At 49.5% G+C, this 12,520-nt stretch overlaps 1 protein-coding gene across 8 annotated transcripts in view; it reads right to left on the bottom strand.

The window, feature by feature from the left end:
* PCNT (pericentrin) overlaps nt 1–12,515 on the bottom strand; it is a 116,012-nt gene extending 103,497 nt beyond the window's left edge. For 6 of the 8 annotated variants that reach the window (XM_030806331.1, XM_030806334.1, XM_030806335.1 and 3 more), the window contains exons 1-3: nt 12,363–12,515; nt 10,061–10,273; nt 1,663–2,124 (exon numbers count right to left, since the gene is read on the bottom strand). In XM_030806331.1, the coding sequence (XP_030662191.1) occupies nt 1,663–2,124; nt 10,061–10,273; nt 12,363–12,416 (729 nt within the window). In that variant the 5' untranslated portion in view covers nt 12,417–12,515. Of the gene's footprint in view, nt 1–1,662; nt 2,125–10,060; nt 10,274–11,428; nt 11,570–12,362 lie in introns of those variants that run through there. The other 2 variants (XM_030806336.1, XM_030806338.1) reach the window with 1 other exon arrangement.
* Nucleotides 12,516–12,520: the final 5 nt, after the last annotated feature.

Genomic DNA, 12,520 nt, shown 5'->3' with positions numbered 1-12,520 from the left:
ACTCGGAGGCTGAGGCAGGAGAATGGCGTGAACCCGGGAGGCAGAGCTTGCAGTGAGCTGAGATTGTGCCACTGCACTCCAGCCTGGGCGACAGAGCGAGACTCCATCTCTCAAAAAAAAAAAAAAAAAAAAAAAACTAAACTTGGCTGGCATAGCGGTTCACACCTGTAACCCCAGCACTTGGGGAGGCCAAGGCAGGAGGATCACCTGAGGTCAGGAGTTCAAGACCAGCCTGACCAATATGATGAAACCCCTTCTCTACTAAAAATATAAAAATTAGCCAGGCGTGGTGGCATGCGCCTGTAATCCCAGCTACTTGGGAGGCTGAGGCAGAAGAACCGCTCGAACCTGGGAGGCGGATGTTGCAGTGAGCCGAGATCATGCCACTGCACTCCAGCCTGGGCAAGAGCAAAACTCCATCTCAAAAAACAAACAAATTTGCCGGCCAGGTGCAGTGGCTTACGCCTGTAATCCCAACACTTCAGGAGGCTGAGACCAGCAGATCACTTGAGGTCAGCACTAGCCTAACCAACATGGGGAAACCCTGTCTCTACTAAAAATACAATAATTAGCCAGGCGTGGTGGTGGGTGCTTATAATCACAGCTACTTGGGAGGCTGAGACAGGAGAATCACTTGAACCCAGGAGGCGGAGGTTACAGTGAGCCAAGATCGCACCACTGCACCCCAGCCGGGGCAACAGAGCAAGACTCCGTCTCAAAAAAAAAAAAAAAAAACCCAAAAACCAAAAAACAACCAAACTTGCCTAAAGCAGTGTGAACTGAGTCTAGCTAGAATCAAATGGCTAAAATATAGGCTTTTTTTGTGTGTGTGTGAGATGGAATCTCGGTCTGTCTCCCAGGCTAAAGTGCAGTGGCAACCAGCTAATTTTTGTATTTTTAGGAGAGACGGGGTTTCACCATATTGGCCAGGCTGGTCTCAAACTCCTGACCTCGTGATCCGCCCACCTTGGCCTCCCAAAGTGCTGGGATTACAGGCATGAGCCACCACGCCCAGCCTAAAATATATGCTTTTAACGTAACACTTTAAAATTAGTCAATTCCAAACAGTGTTTTCCTCCACGTGCTAACAAAAAACATGTCAATAAAATAAAGGTAATCAACTCAACATGTATGGAATTCATCCCACAAGGCACGTGGCAGAAACCAGGGACGTGAAGACTGACCACAGCCTCCCTGCCCTGCCAGGCTCTCAACTGGCACAGGACTTCCACAGTCACAAACAGATTATGTGAGAAACAAGCTACCAGGCCTAAGAAACAGGCTGAACAGACAGGTGAGTCAATCGACAAGGGCAACTAGAATAAAGGGAATTCATGACATTCCTCAAACTTATGAAGGGTGGCTTCTCTTCAATGTCCCACGGGAAAAACAAAAAAGGAAGATCACAAGGGAGGCAGATTTGAGCTCAGGGAGAAGGGTCTGAAGAGAAGCTTTCCATCCACAGGCAACATTAAGAATGTGCAGGTGGCAGCACGTGGGGCCTACAGGGTGAGCCTCTGCCTCCAGCTCTCTATGCTTCCAGTTTCCACTTCTAAAGAGAGGCCCTGCAGAGATGGAAGGTCCTCTCACTGGTTTGGATTTCTACAACATAAAGAAATCCTTTGACAAAGAATACACCTTAACAGAGAACTTAAAGAATACCTTTGTGATGATCTCACGCTGTTCTGGTTGCTGGTCACTGATTGTGAACATCCCACGCTGATCTGGACGATCATCACTCACTGTGAACATCCCACACTGTTCTGGATGGTGGTCACTGATTGTGAACATCCCACGCTGTTCTGGATGCTGTTCTGGTTGCTGGTCACCGACTGTGAACATCCCACGCTGTTCTGAACGATCGTCACTCATTGTGAACATCCCACGCTGTTCTGGTGGGTGGTCACTGATTGTGAACATCCCACGCTGTTCTGGACGATCGTCACTCATTGTGAACATCCCACGCTGTTCTGGTGGGTGGTCACTCATTGTGAACATCCCACGCTGTTCTGGTGAGTGGTCACTGATTGTGAACATCCCATGCTGTTCTGGAGGATGGTCATTGACTTGCTTCTGCTGCAGCTGTTCCAAGTCCTCTCTCTTCTCTCCATCACGGTCCTCCAGCTAAGAAGGGGAGGGCCAGAAAGAAGCATTTAAAGCAAGGTCCAGGGCTGCAGCCTCAGGCCCTTCCCAGCTCCTCTATCTGCGGGCCTATGCTGACTTCATTTAACAAGTAGAGCTCATTTCCACCTGTTCAGAACGTGCACCTTCCACATTAACAATTCTCAAGCTCTAAACATTTTTTTTTTTTTTTAGACGGAGTCTTGCTCTGTTGCCCAGGCTGGAGTGCAGTGGCACAATCTCGGCTCACTGCAAGCTCCGCCTTCTGGGTTCACGCCATTCTCCTGCCTCAGCCTCTCCGAGTAGCTGGGACTACAGGCGCCCGCCACCACGCCCGGCTAATTTTTTGTATTTTTTTTAGTAGAGACGGGGTTTCACCGTGTTAGCCAGGGTGGTCTCCACCTCCTGACCTCGTGATCCGCCCGCCTCGGCCTCCCAAAGTGCTGGGATTACAGGCGTGAGCCACCGTGCCCGGCCAGCTCTAAACATTTTTATAATGCAAATAATTTCCCTAATGATGTTCCTGCCCCTCTTCTTAATGAATTCAACTTTTTTTTTTTTTTTGAGACAGAGTCTCGCTCTGTTGCCCAGGCTGGAGTGCAGTGGCATGAACTCGGCTCACTGAAACCTCCACCTCCCGGGTTCAAGTGATTCTCCTGTCTCAACCTCCCGGGGGGGTTTCGCCATGTTGGCCAGACTGGTCTTGAACTCCTGACCTCAGGTGATCCACCCACCTCAGCCTCCCCAAGTGCTGGGATTACAGGTATGAGTCACCGTGCCCAGCCTATAATTTTTTTTTTTTTTTTTTGAGACAAAGTTTCGCTCTGTCACCCAGGCTGGAGTGCAGTGGCACGACCTCGGCTCACTGCGACCTCCGCCTCCGGGTTCAAACGATTCTCCGGCCTCAGCCTCCCGAGTAGCTGGGACTACAGGCGCATGCCACCATGCCCAGCTAATTTTTTTTTTCTTTTCTGTCTTTTTTTGAGATGAAGTCTCACTCTGTTGCCCAGGCTGGAGTGCAGTGGCACAATCTCAGCTCACTGCAAGCTCTGCCTCCCGGGTTTACACCATTCTCCTGCCTCAGCCTCCCGAGTAGCTGGGACTATAGGCGCGTGCCACCACGCCCAGCGGATTTTTGTATTTTTAGTCGAATCGGGGTTTCACCATGTTGGCCAGGATGGTCTCAATCTCTTGACCTTGTGATCTGCCCACCTCGGCCTCCCAAAGTGCTGGGATTACAGGCGTGAGCCACTGCACCCGGCCATGAATTCTACTTTAAAAAAAAATTTAATTAATTTTTTGAGACAAGGTCTCGTTCTGTCACCCAGGCTGGCGTGCAGTGGTGCAATCACAGCTCACCGCAACCTTGACCTCCTGGGCTCAAGCAATCCTCCTGCCTCAGCCACCTGAGTAGCTGGAACTACTGGCATGCGTCACTGTGCCCAGCTTATTTTTTATTTTTTTGTAGAGACAGGGTCTCTATGTTCATTATGTTCCAAAGCTGGCCTCAAACTCCTGGGCTCAAGCAATCCTCCCACCTCAGCATCCCAAAATGCTGGGAATACAGGCATGAGCCACAGTGCCCAGACTAGCTTGCTTTAACAAGATGATTCACTAAGAACATTTCAATTTCTTCCAAAATAGCAAAAAAAATGAGGGTGTCGCCTTTTCGGGATCATTAGATGAGTCACAAGATGAATGCAGAGAGAGAGCACTCATGGCCAATGATGATGGCAAAACTGACGTGAAAATAAAATCTCAGACAAGTCTTCATTTGACAATACCCTAGATCAATCTTCTCAGAATCAAGAGGAAGTGAGGGATGAAAAGGGGACACAATAGTCTCAATCAGCTGCCCACTCACATGAATGATCACACTTCAAAGGAACCTGGACCATCCATCCACTTCCTTAAGAGGACACTTCTGGCCGGGCGCGGTGGCTCACGCTTGTAATCCCAGCACTTTGGGAGGCCGAGGCGGGCGGATCACGAGGTCAGGAGATCGAGACCACGGTGAAACCCCATCTCTACTAAAAATACAAAAAACTAGCCGGGCGTGGTGGCGGGCGCCTGTGGTCCCAGCTACTCGGAGAGGCTGAGGGCAGGAGAATGGTGTGAACCCGGGAGGTGGAGCTTGCAGTGAGCGGAGATTGAGCCACTGCACTCCAGCCTGGGTGAAAAAGCGAGACTCCGTCTCAAAAAAAAAAAAAAACAGGACACTTCTAATGTTTGTGTGCCAAAACTTAGTTGATACAAAGAGGTTGGATCAAATTTCTAATAAAGTTGTTCTAAATTATTGCTTTATTCTTACTTCTGTAAATTACGTGTAAAACAACTTAAAATGACGAAACAGTAAGAGGGCCCAGAAATCTAGATGATAAATGGTGATAACTATTTTTCCTGGTATTTGATACAAATATGAGTTGGAAAAGTGCTAGAACCACACTTCTTAAGCCTTCTATAGCGCTAGTTAAATCTTCTTCAGCCAAAGTTTTTGTATTTTCTTCTGAAATTCTTGACCTCTGAGCAATTTTTGGATGGTTCTTTTTTTTTTTTTTTTTTTTTTGAGATAAAGTCTCGCTCTTGTCCTCCAGGCTGGAGTGCAATGGCACAATCTCGGCTCAGTGCAACCTCCGCCTCCTGGGTTCAAGTGATTCTCCTGCCTCAGCCTCCCGAGTACCTGGGATTACAGGTGCCTGCCATGAGGCCCGGCTAATTTTTGTATTTTTAGTAGACACGGGGTTTCACCACGTTGGCCAGGCTGGTCTCGATCTCCTGACCTCAGGTGATCTTCCTGCCTTGGCCTCCCAAAGTGCTGGGATTACAGGCATGAGCCAATGCGTCCGGCCAGATGGTTCTTTTACAAAAAAATGGCCTCTCCTCATTTTGTTCCTCATCTGAAACTGAAACTCCTCATTTTGTTCCTCATCTATAACATTGCTTTATTTTTATGATTTTTTTTTTTTTTTTTGAGACAAGGCCTTGCTCTGCCGCCCAGGCTGGCGTGCAGTGGTACCACCATAGCTCACTGTAGCCTCAAACTCCTGGGCTCAGGTGATCCTCCCAACTCAGCCTCCTCAGTAATTGGGACTACAGGTGTGCATTGTCATGCCCAGCTAATTTTTATATTTTTCATAGAGACAGTTTCACTATGTTGCCCAGGGTGATCTTAAACTCCTGGTCTCCAACCATCCTCCCACGTTGGCCTCCCAAAGTGCTCGGAGCCACCACGCCTGACCGTGCTTTCTGCCATTTCTGAGTTAACTTTTAAAACTGAGACAGCTGTTGCATTGGTTCAACTATTTTTCCATCATGCACTTAACAAATTGTAAGGTAACATAGCTGAATCCCGAATATTTACCACAAAGTTCTTTCTGCAATTCTACTTTCGCTTATAACCATCCTGAAAAAAAACCTAAGATCTTAAAGTTGGTTAAAAATATGTCTTATACCAGCTGGGCACGGCGGCTTACGCCTGTAATTCCAGCACTTTGGGAGGCCGAGGTGGGAGGATCACCTGAGTCAGGGAGGTCAAGGCTGAAGCAAGCTGTGACTGGGCCACTGCACTCCAGCCTGGGCGCCAGAGGGAGGACCTGCCTCCAGAAAAAAGAAAGAAGACTTATGCTAGAAATCAGTATGTACCTAACAGTTGGTGATCAAAGTAAGAAATTCATTATATGTTGGAAAGCACAATAATTTCTCCCTCCCCCTCACACACACACACACACAAACACGCACACAAACACGCACACACACAAACACGCACGCTTATCTTATGCTGTTCAATAAGCTCACCAGACTCTCCATAGCCAAACCTCTCACAATTTATAGATGGGTAAAGTAAAACAAATGCACCTTTAATTATGTTTAAAGCACTGGTACAACTATAACATAAAGGTTCCTTGAGGATTCCTGATCTCCAGACGCAGCACGACCAACCATCTGAGAAGGGAGCGCCCTGTCCTGGGACATTATTCGGCCACACGGCCACCAGCTGCTAGCTTTAAACAGTGGACTCTTTCCTGGAAATTCACTTTTCAGAAGATCATTATTCTGAACACAAAATTACTCCTATTTTAACATCTACAACTGGATTAAAGGCATACTAAACTCAAATATCATTAACTATTTTATAATACATATGAAAAAAACTCCTTTTTAGACTGAACTGATGATGTACAATGATATAATCAGAAAAAAAGTTAATGAAATATCTGCTTCTTACAGCACCAATGGTTTTTATATACATAATTGACAAGACAAAACGGCTTAAGAAATTTGATTCCTAACTTAGTATACAGCAGAAAGACAATGGCTCTATTCTACACATACTACTTAGTTTACCTATACATGTATAAAGAAAGTAAATTTTAGCCAGGTGGGATGGCTCACACCTGTAATTCCAGCACTTTGGGAGGCCGAGGTGGGAGAATTACTTGAGCACAGGAGTTTGAGACCAGCCCTGACAACATAGTGTAATACTGTCTCCAAAAATTTTTTTTTAAGTTAGCCAGGCATGGTGGCACACGCCTGTAGTCCCAGGTACTAGGGAGGCTGAGGCAGGAGGGTCACTTGAGGCCAGGAGGTCAAGGCTGGAATGAGCCATGATTGCGCCACTGCACTCCAGCCTGGGCAAGAAAACAAGACCATATCTCAAAAAAAAGGGGAAAAAAGCTGATGTCCAAGATCCAGTAGGAAGTAATACCTGATGACTACACATTTAGCTTATTAAAATAACAGGAATTCTGTGGAAAAAGCTGACTGGTACCTGACCTTTGCCCACCATCTTGCCATTGTTTCACCAAGTTTTGTGAAAGCAGACCCCTCCTCACATCTACCACACCACCCCACGCTTGAGGGTGAAGTGTCCTGTCCACTGTGGTCACGAGGAAGTGACAAAATGCAGGAAGTGGAGTGAGTGTGCATGTGCATCTCTAAGTAAAGGGGACCAGTAGCGGGCCTGGTATTTATAGATTGCTTTAAGATGTCCAAAATACATGTTTTATTAGTGGTATAGTTAATTCTAAAATGGGAAAAAATGTCATATAAGTAACCTAATGTGTTTATTGTAGGAAGTACCAAAAACCATAACAACGAAAAAACCAACAACTCTATTCCTTTCTGACCACCACTGTTAATTTTCTGGTATATGCCCTTCTGGTTTTGAAAACAAAAATCAAAATGGTTTTCATAAGATAATCTGCCTGAATGAAGGCATGCATTAAATAGCAGAGTTAGAAACTAAGAGAGTCTCTACCTGATGAAACGGCAAAGTATGAATGTTTAATCAGGAGTCTATACCATGCCTTCTAATGTTAACGACCCATCAGTCTCCAAATACAATTTACACAAAATGTGCTAGGTTTAGAATGGTTTTCTGACAGGATCCTGAGATTCCCACATGTATTTACCAGCTTATTACTTTTAAAACGTATATGCGGGCCAGGCACAGTGGCTCAGGCCTGTAATCCCAACACTTTGGAAGGCCGAGGCGGGTGGATCACGAGGTCAGGAGCTCGAGACCAGCCTGGCCAATATGGTGAAACCCCATCTCAACCAAACAAATACAAAAATTAGCCGGCCATGGTGGTGCACCTGTAATCCCAGCTACTCGGGAGGCTGATGCAGGAGAAACGCTTGAAATCGGGAGGCGGAGGTTGCAGGGAGCAGAGAGCGCGCCGCTGCACTCCAGCCTGGATGACAGAGTGAGACCGCGTCTTAAAGAAAAAAAAAAAGTATGTGCAACCAGAGGGCCGGGGGCGGTGGCTCACGCATGTAATCCCAGAACTTTGGGAGGCCACGGTGGGTGGATTGCTTGAGGTCAGGAGTTCAAGACCAGCCTGACCAACATGGTGAAACCTTGTCTCTACTAAAAATACAGAAATTAGCTGGGTTTGGTGGCGGGCGCCTGCAATCCCAGCTACTCGGGAAGCTGAGGCAGGAAAATCGCTTGAACCCGGGAGGCAGAGGTTACAGTGAGCCGGGATTGCACCACTGCACTCCAGCCTGGGCAACAGAGTGAGACTCCATCTCAAAAAAAAAAAACAAAAAACATATGCAACCAGAATATATCAAAAGTAACTTTCTGGGCAGCACGGTGGCTCAGGCCTATAATCCTGGCACTTTGGGAGCCTGAGGCAGGAAGATCGCTTCAGCCTGGGAGGCAGAGGTTGCACTGAGCCGAGTTCACATCACTGCGCCCCAGCCTGGGCAACAGAGAGACTGTATCTTAAAAAGAAAACAGGAAAAAAAAAAAGACACCAACCCAACAACCAAAAACACTCAAGAGATAAAAAACAAAATTCAGGATTTGTAGGTAGAATAACACAAATTTTAACTGTTGGCAACAACTCAATTTTTTAAGTAAAGCAGGATACACACATTATGACCTTGAGCCAGATTCTGCCTTTGGCCACCAGTTTTCCAGCAAATCCTAGCAAACATCAAAGCCTGCACCCATTCTGCTGCAGCAGGGTCACTCAACACCCAAGGCCCTCGTTCATAATTCATACAAAAGGCCCAAGGACAGCCCGCCTCCAGGCAGGTTTATAGGCCCCCAAGGAGCCCGGAAGGCCAGCCCCTTCAGGACTCGGTGTGCACTCACCTGCCACACCTGCCCATGGGGGTGCCCCTGCAGCTCACAAGGCCTCAAGCAGCAGACCCAGTCTCCCCCAGCAACACACTATGTCTGCAATACCTTCACCCCTTCCTTCTTCATCTCACTTTTAGTAAAAAGGTAAAAGACAAATATGACAAGCAGGTGCATTTACAACTATGTGAAGGAATATTATGTTTTAAATGTCCCAAGAAACACCCATCAAAGGGGTTGATACACACAACCACACATGAAGAACTCCCAGTCTTCCATTACAAAGCAAACAACTGACACTTGTCTTCAAGTAGTTAATCCAAAACTTCTCAAAATTACATAATAAAGATAAAACAGGGCCAGGCGCAGTGGCTCATGCCTATAATCCCAGCACTTTAAGAGGCTGAGGAGGGAGGATCGCTTGAGCCCAGGGTTTGAGGCTGCAGTGACCTGTGATCACACCACTGCACTCCAGCCTGGGCAACAGAGCAAGACACTGTCTGGAAAAAACAAAAGAAAAAAAAAGAAAAAGAAAAGAAAAGAAAACCCAAATTTATTAAGAATAAAACCATAGGCCGGGCGCAGTGGCTCATGCCTATAATCCCAGCACTTTGGGAGGCCGAGGCAGGTAGATCACGAGGTCAGGAGATTGAGACCATCCTGGCTAACACAGTGAAACCCCATCTCTGCTAAAAATACAAAAATTAGCCGGGCGTGGTGGCGAGCGCATGTAGTCCCAGCTACTCAGGAGGCTGAGGCAGGAGAATGGCGTGAACCCGGGAGGCGGAGCTTGCAGTGAGCCGAGATCGCGCCACTGCACTCCAGCCTCGGCGACAGAGCGAGACTCCATCTCAAAAAAATAAAAATTAAAAATAAAAAGAATAAAACCATAAAAATTTACTCACTTTTTTTTTTTTTTTTTTTTTGAGACAGAGTCTCCCTCTGTCACCCAGTCTGGAGTGCATTGGCGCGATCTCGGCTCAATGCAACCTCTGCCTCACGAGTTGAAGCTATTCTCCTCCCTCAGCCTCCCGAGTAGCTGGGATTACAGGTGTGCGCCACCATGTCTGGTTAATTTTTGTATTTTTAGTAGAGACGGGGTTTCTCCACGTTGGCCAGGCTGGTCTGGAACTCCTGACCTCAGGTGATCCACCTGCTTCGGCTTCCCAAAGTGCTGGGATTACAGGCGTAAGCCACCACACGCGGCCCTCACTTTTTATAATCTAAAATAACACCCTCTTTCCTCACTTTTGAAAGGCAAAAACAGACCAAAGACCATCTTTAGTAAATCACACTAGAAATGACTAGAACATAAGCGAAATGTTCAAATACAACATTGAGCAAATCTACCTGAGCTGCAAAGGCCCCTCCTGCCCCATCAGGGGTGTTGTCACATGACGTGCTTTTGCAAATGTCCCCTCCTCCACGGAGTGCGCTGTCCTCCTTGGCTACCGAACTCTCCTCCTGGACAGGCGCATTGACAGCCGAGCCCTTCCTCTTCGCCGTCTTTTTCTCCGAATGCGAACTGTCACCTTTTGTTTTTCTCTGTCGGAAGTGAGCAAGCTGCGCAAAAATGTAGATAAGTAGTAAAGGCAAAGGTAAGTGAGAAAAAAATAACAGAACCACAAAGTCAACAGACTGGTGGGGACCATGAGGCCCGAGGGCTGACCCAGTCTACTCTGCTACACCTGGCCAACAGATGGCTCTCCACAAACACTGCCTTCATCAATATCTATATCCAAGGGGTCTAACAATGAGGACTGCTAATTATGCCTGGGAAAGAAAACCATACGGCTGATTGGCAGAATAGCTTTCCTAGCCCTTGGCAGTTTACAGAAAAATAAAACTTTAAAAAAAATTTGTATAAAAGATTGATAGCTTAATCAAGGCATATTTAAGTTTTAAAACAATATAAAAGCTAAATCTCTCCCTTCTTGCCCCAATTTTCCCCCAACTGAAGAAATACATAGCCCAGCCAAAACTTCCTAGCCATAGATTCTGAGACAAGGTACAGAAATAGCAAAAAATTAATTAAGCCAGGTCAATCTCACATCTTCCTTTATGGAATCAGATGTTCTATTTTTCATGACACAGCTCACCAAAGCACCAGGGACCTCCACAGAGCATCGCCCATCAGAAGGCACAGCCTAGCTCTGCTCAGTCCTCAAATCCGAGAGTTTGAGACTATGTGAGAGCCTCATCTCCCGCTAACGGCTTACTCAAGAGGTATGCGATCCCACATCAGCCTTTCGCGGGGAGACATGTTCCCTCAAAGACAACTGTGGCCACAAAAACAAACGCATGGAACACACATCTGTGTAAATGATAACACAAGTACATAGGCTCACGGACCCAGAAAAATTACACAAGGCCATTTACACAAGAAAATGGTCTCTCAAAGAAATATTTTCTTCAAAGTCAACCTCATGTCGTTTATTTTCATGCCCTCCTCCACCACATCTATCCATGTCGGGATAGCACAGACCTGGTCTGCGGCCCGCGTCGCCCTACAGGCGGCGTCTTGTCCCTCCCTCCCCCCTCCACCCTCCTGGAAGCTCTGCTCCTGTTCTCAGCTCCCTGCAGGCTCCGGGCTCCCCTTCCCCTCCTGTCCGCCTCAGCCCTTCCCCGGCCTAGCCCCGCGTCCCCTGCCCGCCGTGCCCGGGAGCCCCGCTCTTCCCCAGCGCCCCGGCCACAACATCCTGGGGGAGCCGCGCGCACCTCGCAGAGAGGCCGGCCTCGTCCCGGCAGCTCCCGCGGTTCCGCCTCGCGCTTTCGGGACCCCCTTTCTCCTGCCCCCGAGTCAGGGGCTCTGCGCACTTTATTCCCACGAAACCCAGGACGATGGCCATCAAACCGAGCGCCTTTTCACGGCGAAACCCGGGACGGGAGAAAGACGGGAACGCGTCCCTCGAAGGTGCCCGGCGCCAGCGCCGCGTGGGTTCCCGGCAGCGCCACGTCAGGCCCGGACGGGCAGGACGCGAGCCCAGGGCGCGGGAAGAAGACGGCGGCCAGGAGCGCCGCGGGGGCCTTTCACACAGGAGAGACTGCAACGCCGCGAGAAACGCGCGGGGAAAGCATCTCCGACGGACGGGGCGAAGGCGCACCCTGGGGAGGCGCTGCAGGCCATCCGCGCCACGCCCCCGGCCCCGGCCGCGCCGGAAACTGGCCCTAGACCAAGCAGCCACCCTAAAACCGGCCGCCCGCCCGAAGCCACCCGGTCCTGGAGGACGCGGGAGCCACTGAAAGATCCAGCCTGGGGTCCAGCACCTGCCGCGCCCCACCCCCTCCGCGCAGCCACGCCACGCCCCTGTAGCCCCGCCCTGCAGCCACACCCCGCCCCGGCGTGCCCCGCGCCCAGCCCCCCCCGCCCCACGCAGGCGCAGCCCCGCCCCGGCCCGCCCGAGAGGCGCCGCGCGTCCGGGCCGCTGATTGGCTGTTGCCGCGGCGGGGGGCGGGCCCTGGCGGAGAGCGGCGGATTCAAGATGGCGGCGGCCAGGAAGCGGCTTCCAACGGAGCCGGCGGGAAAAAGCGAGTCCTCAGCGGCGGCTTCCGCCGGACCGCGTCCGCTCCTGGCAGGGGGCGGTGGCGGGTACCGGAGTCGCCCTTAAGACTTCACGCCAGAGCAGCTAGAGAAGAAGCCCCTGATGTTTACCTTCGCCCTCCCGGCCTCCACCTTTCTGCGCCGCTGCTCTTGCTGAACTTCCATCTCCCTCAGGCTCCGCGCGGGCCGCCCGGCGGTGACGGGGCTAACACAGAGCAGCCTTCGCTCTATTTACACTCCCTCCCCCGCGCTGGGGCTCGCCCTCCCCC

This window comes from Nomascus leucogenys, chromosome 25, assembly GCF_006542625.1.
Source record: "Nomascus leucogenys isolate Asia chromosome 25, Asia_NLE_v1, whole genome shotgun sequence".
Taxonomy (NCBI): domain Eukaryota; kingdom Metazoa; phylum Chordata; class Mammalia; order Primates; family Hylobatidae; genus Nomascus; species Nomascus leucogenys.
The sequence above is the reverse complement of the archived record's forward strand: the minus strand, read 5'-3'. Positions and strand labels throughout refer to the sequence as shown.